The sequence below is a fragment of the Amblyomma mixtum genome, chromosome 1 (assembly GCF_055824585.1).
Source record: "Amblyomma mixtum isolate Tamu chromosome 1, ASM5582458v1, whole genome shotgun sequence".
NCBI classification, from domain to species: domain Eukaryota; kingdom Metazoa; phylum Arthropoda; class Arachnida; order Ixodida; family Ixodidae; genus Amblyomma; species Amblyomma mixtum.
The window spans coordinates 290,159,313-290,168,717 of record NC_143012.1 but is presented as its reverse complement, the minus strand read 5'-3'; the positions used below and the strand labels follow the sequence as shown (position 1 = coordinate 290,168,717).

The 9,405-nt window shown below is 46.8% G+C and overlaps 1 protein-coding gene across 1 annotated transcript; it reads left to right on the top strand.

Moving 5' to 3' along the window:
- Nucleotides 1-1,120: 1,120 nt before the first annotated feature.
- Ktl (BTB/POZ domain-containing protein Ktl) lies at nucleotides 1,121-7,767 on the top strand. Its single transcript, XM_089566375.1, has one exon. It carries the CDS (start codon nucleotides 1,348-1,350, stop codon nucleotides 2,053-2,055), a length of 708 nt encoding a protein of 235 aa, XP_089422501.1. The 5' UTR covers nucleotides 1,121-1,347; the 3' UTR covers nucleotides 2,056-7,767.
- Nucleotides 7,768-9,405: the final 1,638 nt, after the last annotated feature.

Below are 9,405 nucleotides of genomic sequence, written 5' to 3'. Positions count from 1 at the left end.
TTCTTTGTGTAGAGGAGGTGCTTGATGGTGAGATATACCTCCCTAGGAGGAAATAACATCAGCTTCGAGGTGCAAAAACAGATCTTCGCATACACTGGTGGAAGCGATAAAAAGTCTTCCCGTAGACAGTTTACAAAGCAATACTTTAAGAGTCATCTGCCGAGTTTTCAAATCAGTGCTCTAATTTCTGAATGTGGGCTGCTCAGTCGCTGCAGAACAAAGAGCTGCATGGTGCCGTAATTGTAGCTTGTGTTTCTATCACTTTTTTCCGAGGAAGCCTGTTCGATCGCAGGCATTGACGTTTTCGAGTCAGCCTGTCTGTTGTCACATAACTTCGATATAGAAGGAGCGTATCACAGTATAGTTTCCTACCTGGACTAGCCATGTGTCATTATTCCTCTCTTCTTAAAACACATATGTAAAATATCGCAATCAGATTACACGTGAGTTTGCCCAAGCCTTCTTTCCTCTCGAAAAAAAAAGTAATTTATTACATAAGAGTGCCTTCTGTTATCTTTTCTAGCGAAGAAAAGAGGCTTCTGAGCACCGCATAATAGCATGGCTCTGAGGATACAAGTGCTTATTTCCAAGTGAAATCTGTTGCGAGTCTGCGCTTCTCCCGTAATCTGCATTATCCCTGTTATTTCTCGCGCAGTCTTTTTGCGAATGACCAAGAACCGAATCACCCTTCAACGTGCCAACTTCGCACATATACGCATGAAATTTCATCCCATGTTTATTTATTCAAAATGCCCGTGTGACCCGTCTTCCGAGTGTATTACTTGTTTCTAACGTCTTCTTGATTGCTGTTCGTAATGGTGCGCTGTCATGTCGACATCATGAGACCGTCGACATCACCCTGGTGTTAAATAGAATGCGCGACGATAACAATTTTTCAACGTGCCACTCACACCGACGGCGGCTACAGCTGCTCGCGCCAGCCAAAACAACACGACGAGCGTCTTCGTCGGAGCGGGCCCCGCAGGAGCGTCAGTGTGACGCACAGGTAGCCCAGAAGCGTTGCCGGCCTGGGCGCCGATGTTGCCGGGGGAGGGCTTCAGTGCGCTGCAGAGCGGCTCGGTGGAAGGGAGGACCTTTCGGAAGTGGTGCTGCTCGGGAGGGGGGTGCGGGGGTACACGGACCCGGTGCCGGCTGGCCGGGTTCCGCCAGACTCCGGCCGAGCCATTATCGATCCCCCCCCAGCGGGCTGCGCGCGCATCTCGAGGAGGGCCCAGCGGTGACGGAGGAGGGGAAGGGGTCTGCCTTTTTGCACGCGTCGACTGCCCCAACGTCGGACGCGAAGAACCCGCGGAGAGAAACGGTCGAGCGGCGACAACAGCTGGCACCATGTCGTCTTCCTCCGTGGTCCTCGATCTCAACGTGGGCGGCACAACGTACAGCGCGTCCCAGGAGACGCTGTCCCGCTGCCCGGTGCTCGGCGAGCTGGTCGACTCGGGCCCGCGAGACTCGCAGGGCCGCGTATTCGTGGACAGGGACGGGCCCCTCTTCCGCTTCATCCTGGACTTCCTACGCGACGGACGCCTGCTGCTCCCGGAAGAGTTCCGCGAACTGGCCAGGCTCAAGGCCGAGGCCAAGCACTTTGGGCTGGACGCCCTGGTCACATGCCTGTCGGCCACGTCCGACGTGCCTGTCAGCGTGGGTCCGTTCCCGGGCCAACCCGGGTACATCACGCTCGGCTACCGGGGCACCTTCGCATTCGGCCGCGACGGGCTGGCCGACGTGAAGTTCCGCAAGCTGACGCGCATCCTCATCTGCGGCAAGGTGACCATGTGTCGCGAGGTGTTCGGCGACACGCTGAACGAGTCTCGCGACCCTGACCGCGGCCAGGACGACCGGTACACGTCCCGTTTCTTCCTCAAGCACAACTCGCTCGAGCAGGCTTTCGACTGCCTGCAGGAGTCGCGGTTCCGTTGCGTGTGCGCCTGCGGCACCGGCACCTCATGTGGCGGCGGCAACGAGCCGCTCAAGCCGGGCGTCGACTCCGAGGAGAACCGCTGGAACCACTACAACGAGTTTGTGTTCGTGCGCCCCTAAGGCACCCGCCAGGCGACAGCTTGGCTGCGCACCGAGCCACGGCGTTGGAGGCTGGGTCCCTGGCCGACGGAGCATATCATTTGTTTTCCTGGACAGCAGCGCGCCTGTTGCGCCCCGGTCGCGGACGTGATGGCTTGACGGACGACCGTTGTTGATCATGATCTCGCGCCAGGGTGTCCTCCTCGAGCATGGTATTCCATTCTTTTGCTGCGGCTCTTATTCCGGGCTTTAATAGCCGCTGGCTAAGTGGTTAAAGTAGCGCTTACTGTTACTAGTATTGAGTTCGGAAAAAACAGAGTAGTTATATGCGTTACAGGTACGTTGTAAAAAAAAAAAAAAGAAAGGTCTTAGCAGTTTTGTTCATCGGCATTGTGCGTAGAATAGAAAAAAAAGTTTTGACGCTTCGCTTTACACCAACCACCACTCGATACGATGTTGAACTGCGTGATCTATTTCAAAGCGTAGAAGTATAGCGCACTGGCTAAGCATTTGTCGTTAGCCGTGGCCAAATGTATATTACAATGGGCTTTGACTTCCTTCCCGTTAAAGATACAATGATCAGGGGTGTCCTGACCGTAGTTATCTGGACACCGCGGAGATAGAGTTGACCAAAAATCTTTGCAGATACACCTGTTAAAAACAAAGCTAAAAAACTCGACTCCCCGCCTTTCTGGAAGGATGGAACCCATTCTCGCCCATTTTGTAGCATTGCAGTTGTATGCGCATTAATCATATAACACACCAAAAGTTATTATTGGTTAAATCTGAAATAAATCTTTTTATTTCACATTATCTACAGTAGACAAAGTATAGTTAATTTCCTGTCTACAAGATACATAGCACGCGAAATATTTTCGCACCTTTTCTTCCTTAACCGCGATGTAATGAAGTTTTTCGACTGTTGTGGCTGACAGGCTATCGGTTTCTTGCTTATTGTCGAGATACAGCATCTTGAGTGCGGGCACTACAGGCCAGGTATTACTGATTTCGCGCCGACTTCAACGATGAATCTCATCATGTAGAATGTGTCCATACCCTTTTGTATCCTGACTGACGCGAATAGCATTTTTTAGTTTCGTAGCGTGTCACTCATTGGTACATGAATCAGCGTACAGAATACTGCAGCTTTGAATGGCTCCTCATGTTACGTTTTCCTATTGCTTGATGCAGGTCCTAGCTTGCAATATGAACGGAAACATGCCGCAGACGTTTATGGTTAGCCACACATGTTTTGAATGAACGAAAAAATAACAAATGAAATTGCAAGCTTTAAATCGTCGTACACTAATTTGAAAACAAAACAATATTTTTGTTTATCTTTTCTTATATGAAACCATTGTGAATAAACGCGACGTTAATAATGAAGCGAATTGCGGCACATGGATCTACTAAAGAAAAAAAGCTGCATTGAAGTGTTTTACTTGCCTGAAAGAAGGTGTGCATGTCGCATAACATGCCTCCTAAGGTATGCCCATTTTTCAATTAATTCTGGCACACTACTAGACAGTCGCTTATGATAAAACATTTTGCTCTTCTGAAGACGAGAGAGAAATGTATGTGACGTGTTTCCTGTCTCTTATAATTGCACGGTTTTTCGAACCTCTCTTTCGTAAACATGGTATGGTGTTCAAAAGAAATAGTTATTTAGAGAGCCATTTAGTAAAACAATGTGTTGGGGTATGGACAAAGCAGTAAAGTTTTCTCTGTCACATATCACTTTTGGAAAATGACATTCATTGCGCAGATAAAATTCATGCCCAGAGAAACGTGTACACTGTTGTTCACTGATGTCACTAGAGTTGTGCAGTATTGGTGTCGTTTTCGATGAGCATATATCAATAACATTGCTCATTTGCAGTGCAAAGAAATAGACATATTTAAATCTTCAGCCTAGTAAATACGTCTTAACATGAACAGGTTTCACAATAGATTGGAGTGTTTGTTAAACACTTGTTGGGGCGGAAGAAGATGTGTTTTTAGCACGTACAGGACAGCAAAAAGTTGAAACAATTGTTGGTCGGTTCTAATACTATTGCAATTTAAAAAACAAATAAATTCCTAAGCGAACTTTTTATCTGCCCTCGCACACGTGTGCAGACACAAAATTTTAAATTCAAACAAAGGATATGATGAATGCAAGCAAAGAATATGATTTTTTTCATGTGCGTAAGTAAGGAGATGCCTGGTAGCAAGTTCCAGTCGCAGGCGTTGAGTGGAAAATGTTTTATTATAATTTCCAGTGTTTTTCGAGGAGCCGCTCGGCATTTCCACCGAAATCGAGTCAAGATGCATTTGACCGCCTTATTGTGACGTCACCAAATCCAGACGGAACAACCAGTGCTTGCCGGTGATGCCGACGTCGCCAGAATTTGGTAGCCTAGATTGGCAGGTCGACCGTGGCATTAAAGGTGCACTCCAGGTCTGGCGTGGACAGAGACCGAAACTGCCGGCATAAAATCATTTGTAAGTAAATATTCACACTCGGCACTGGTCTTTTAAGCTCATTTTCACTCTTGCTAGGCTTGTGGGCATTTTTCAAGGAAAGAACAGGCACCGCGAAACTTTGCGTCTGCGCCCCTTTAAAAGTGCAGAACCTGCTGTCGAAGATCAGTGCTAATGAACATGGTGTCAGTAGCACTACTGCGGACAGAAATTTTTCTCATCATGGCTATCTTGTTTTCCGCTTTGAATCTGTGATTAAAATTGGGTTTGGTTATTTGTCATGGCATATGTTGCAGTGCATTTTGAATAGTTTGAGTTTGTCTTTCCAAAGTTCGTCAGTTTCTTTACGTTTGCGTAGCCTTTGGCAGCTGCAGGATGGATACTCCGAGTTATTTACGGATGGCGCAAGCAGCGACGTAAACATGCGTCACTTCAGAGCAACGCAGTATGATGGACCATTGACATCTTCACATATCGCAGGCAACTAATGTCGGTCTGAACGGCGAATGACAATCCGCTTAACCTCGACTATACGAAAGCCGCGGCCTGTGCCCGGAATTACGCTTCTCTATCTCACGCGCAACGCATCACGGGAAACATTATCTGCGCAAAATACCCCACGAACCCTTGCTTCTCGCAAGCGAAAGATAATAAATGATGAAAAGCACAAGAAAAAAAAACAAGACTATGAAAGAAAAGGCGGGAGGAATCGCCGCACTAAGAGGAGCAGGCGCCCGCATCTCGGCCTAAGCTTTCCTGTCTCCCGAAAGTGGAGGGAAGTGGGTGCACGCCAAGCATCAAGCGATCTCCGTAACGGTGCCCGCAGCCGCCGTCTCCATCATCTGCTTCCCTCAGCGGCGCCAGAGGGTCTTTTCCGCGTCTATGTAGCGTCTGTAGTCTGTAACCAATTTTCGCGCTGCTGCTGCTTCAGTTAGGGCGGTCTTAGCTGCTTCCCCTCTGCTACGTAGCGGCGACCATGTTGATGTCTGTTCCTCGGGAGAGAAGGTCCATTGGCATCGCACGCACACAAAAAAAGGAGCGTGGGAGAAGAACATATGTCTTCTTTAACTAGACATGACAGCTTCTTGCCTGAATGCCACTTAGCGTCTTTGCGTTTTTAGCTAACATAGCTAGTGATGTGGTTCTACCTTAGCGCGGACAACAGTCAGATCTTCGATGGCGTTCTCATAGTCCCGAAGCGTCTACGTTGATCATTAATGCAAAATCCCTATTGCTGCTAAGGAGAGCCGTGACTCAGGCAGGTGAATGGTCAGGGACCGTGGGCTACACGTGGTTGCCCTCCAGCTGTATGCTCGCGATGTTAAATGTTTTGTCCGATACACATTCTATTTTGCCTTCGTCGGGGAAGATGGTGCTTTTTCTTTTCGAGTTCGTGCTAACGACGTAAAATCATTATGAGGAGAGTAAGCAACCCATCATTTTCTTTAGGGAGCAATCAGGTGACCTCGAAGACAGGCAACGCTCTAGAGGGTTAAAAAAAACCGTTAAAAACTGGCCCATGGATATTAGACTCTGTTCCCGTGAATTTCGAGGGAAAAAAATGTAATCCAAATAGGAAAGCGTGGGCCTGTTATTGGAAAAGCAGTGAAAAGCTGAGAGTCAGCCCACGTAGAGAGAGCGGCGAGAATGGTGCGAACTCTGAGAGGCGGGTCAGATTAGATCTTAGAATCGATAGGACTGCACACAAGAGCGAGGTTCACAGAGGTGGGAGGAAAGAAGAAAGAAGAGCGTCGCGTTGATCAACCGTCGCTGCAGGGTCTGCCGTCAAGGCCGGTATTTGTTTTGCTGTCTATTGGACACCGGCCCTTTTTCCGGCTGAAGGGTGAGTGCGACAGCCGAGTTCCGGGAAGTCTTCAGCCTGAGCACCCCAGGCGAAGGCTTACTCTCGCGTTCCGTGTTCGTTATATCGACCGTCGAGCGAGGTCCTGACAATTTTCTTACGTGGATGCCGTCAGTGTTCTTGTACCTGCCTGCTGCTTTTGAACTGCGCTGCAGATGCAGCTTTTTGTATCTGATTTCACTGCATGGAAGAATGAGACGACACAGAGTTGTTTAGTTGCCGGAGGAGCACATGCTCGGTCATTGCTCTTTGTACAACGCTTACAGGTACACGGACACGAAGCAACGACTGTTCCAGTCAAAAGAATCAGAGCAAAAAAAAAAAAAGAAGGATTGGGCTTTGGGGAAAAAATGACAGCGCAATGAGAAATTTTTCATTATTTGTTGTTTTTTTTTACTCATTGAGGTAATGTGCACCGAAAGCTGGATTGGTGATCTTTGGGTTCTGAATCCGCTCTTTATACAAAGCGTTTATCTTGCTGGCCTAATCAGTTTCCTGGTGGTGGCTGCAAGGTGTCCCGTGATGCAAAGTCTATTCTTTACGCCTTTGTCCGAACGCAGAGGAGGCGCATGGAAAACGCCGGGTTCAAAGAGTTTCGCTAATGGATGGATAGCAGCCAATCCGTGGAAGAGGCGTAGGCTAAATGATCTCAAATGGCATGGTGAATAAAATTCTTTAGACTTCACTTTGGCCTGTAGATAATGAAGGGCAAGTGCGTTTGTTAGAAAACAAAACTGTGTGCAAATGTGAATCTAAAATGAAGTCTTGTCGGAATACCACCTTCAAAGCACAAACGTTCAGAGTTAATACGGTTGGTATTGTTGATGCAAACAACAGCGGTGCCGGCATGCCAAAAAAAATCCAAGCCGCCACGCAAGATGATCAACACTGTTGACAGTTGACTCTGTTAAACGAAATAAATTTTCACTATTTTATGATATTTCTATGCTTGAAAGTACGCGAGTACAAAACCTGAAGCATTTGTAACAAAAGACGATATGGTGCTTTGTCGTTAACGAAGCGTTCGTGCGCCATTGGGTGAGAACGCAGTTGTATGCTATGAGCATGGGTGTTGTTGGGTCAGAAAGTACAGTTATGAGCAGATATCTCCTTCACGAGGTAAATAGTGTTACTGAAAATTAGAAAAAGCAGGTCCCTCTTTATTCGTTTTGTGAAGTGCGACATTTCGTGCCTGCTCCCATAGCGTTTGGGAACTCTTGATTGTACCTTGACTGCATGTATTGAGGTGCGTAGATTTCCCACTGTAAATACTGCTTTGTAACAAGGTGGCAAATGTAACAATGTTGAGAAATTATTATCTCGATCAACATGTATACTGATACTCATGTCCAACTGTGAACAGAAGCGAAGTGTGAATAAACATATAGTATATTGAATGGCTCCCCATATTGTGTTTGTTTCCTCACTGCGATCAGCGCTGTTTCAGCTACTGCGTCATTAAGGCCAGGATATTGCAATTTTTTTTTTGTTGAACACCAAACACGGTAATAGCTTGATTGAAATTTGGCGCATGCGTCGATAAGCTACAAAGTTTGGAGTAGTTCGAATGTATGTTTACGCCTCGTTTATGATGTGGAACTGGAAGTTGGGCCTTCAACCCCGCCGATGTATACAGCGGGAATTTGTCGCAAGATGGGAACTTTCAGCTGCAGCCGTTGTGAACGAAACGTACAAGTTGACGGGATGCTAAACATGAGTTCCTGCCTCTGATCACCGAACGTAAAATTTCCATTCAGGAAGAAAAAATGAAAAAAAAAAATAAATGTTCATTCTGGTGCCTACATGGTAGCCATCAACTGCGGTTTCTCCAGCGGTAAAAGCTGCGCGTGGTGGTAAGTATACAAAATATTCATGGCAGGGAAATTCGGAATCTTGATGACAGAACATCGATGGTTATCACCTTATTGTCTGATGTAAGAACATACATGTCCAAGATTCTTGTACAAAAAAATTGAATATTGAAAAATTGTAAGGTACTGCAACAGAAAAATTGAAGGCAACGATACATTCTTTCAATGTGTAGCAAAACATTTCTTTTAATGTTTTTCCATGGCTGGCATCGAGCAGTTAAGAGTGCATTAGGGAACCAAAGAAGAACGCTTTTTACGATAGCAAAAACGTTAATAGGCAAAAATTCCAAGCCTGCCGACAAAACATCTTCGGATATATTGATTGTAATAGTGGAATGTTACAATATATGAAAAAACTGCGTTGATAAACTCTTTCCTGTCCGAAAATGCCCTTGTCCAGAATATTTTGGTATGATAAATCAACGAGAGCAGAATTAGTGCACAACATATAATTTAATGTTTTTACATTGAGCACAGCGCTTCGCTAGTCGCGTACTAGGCTATTTATAACTGCCTTCCTTCAAGCGGTACCACTTGTGCTGTTATCGCACAACACAGCACATGACGACGAGACCGTCCCTGCACGGGGTTATATGGCAGTCAACGGCCAGCAGACAACTACGAACAGAGGCCGCCGTGATCTCTCTGGTGCCAAACACATACCTGTAGCGGTGCAAAGAACAACATTTCTTTTTAAGCGGAGTTCTGTATGAAACATTTTTCAATCAGTTTCAGTTCTCACAGCGCTCACAGCAAGGTGTTGGCATAGACTGCACACACAAGTGACTTCTATCTCACTTGGGTGGATCATAATCAACACTCACCAAAACAATACAATTCAGGTGCTTCGGATACGTGCAACGCTTTCAGACAAACGAAAGAAAAGAAGGAATGCCACAGGTACAGAAAACTCGATGCCCAACTGAACATCCACAGTACCAACGTAGGCGGTTCATTCAGGGCGAGCAAGACAAGGGAAATAATCGAAGAATCCCGCTATATTTGCCCACAGCAAAGAAAATAAGACCTAGTAGCTCATTCTGAGCTAGCAGTAAATGTGGGCAGCCGCTCACACCGCCCTGACAGCAGCCCCAACGAACTACTGCCGCTCGCGTTATTCCATTAATAGGAGTGGCAACGCGCTCGGATCGACTGCGGCGTTGGCCTTCTCTCCCG

What these genes read in the sequence shown, in the direction of transcription:
- Ktl (XM_089566375.1), top strand. Translation starts at nt 1,348, where the DNA reads ATGTCGTCTTCCTCCGTGGTCCTCGATCTCAACGTGGGCGGCACAACG.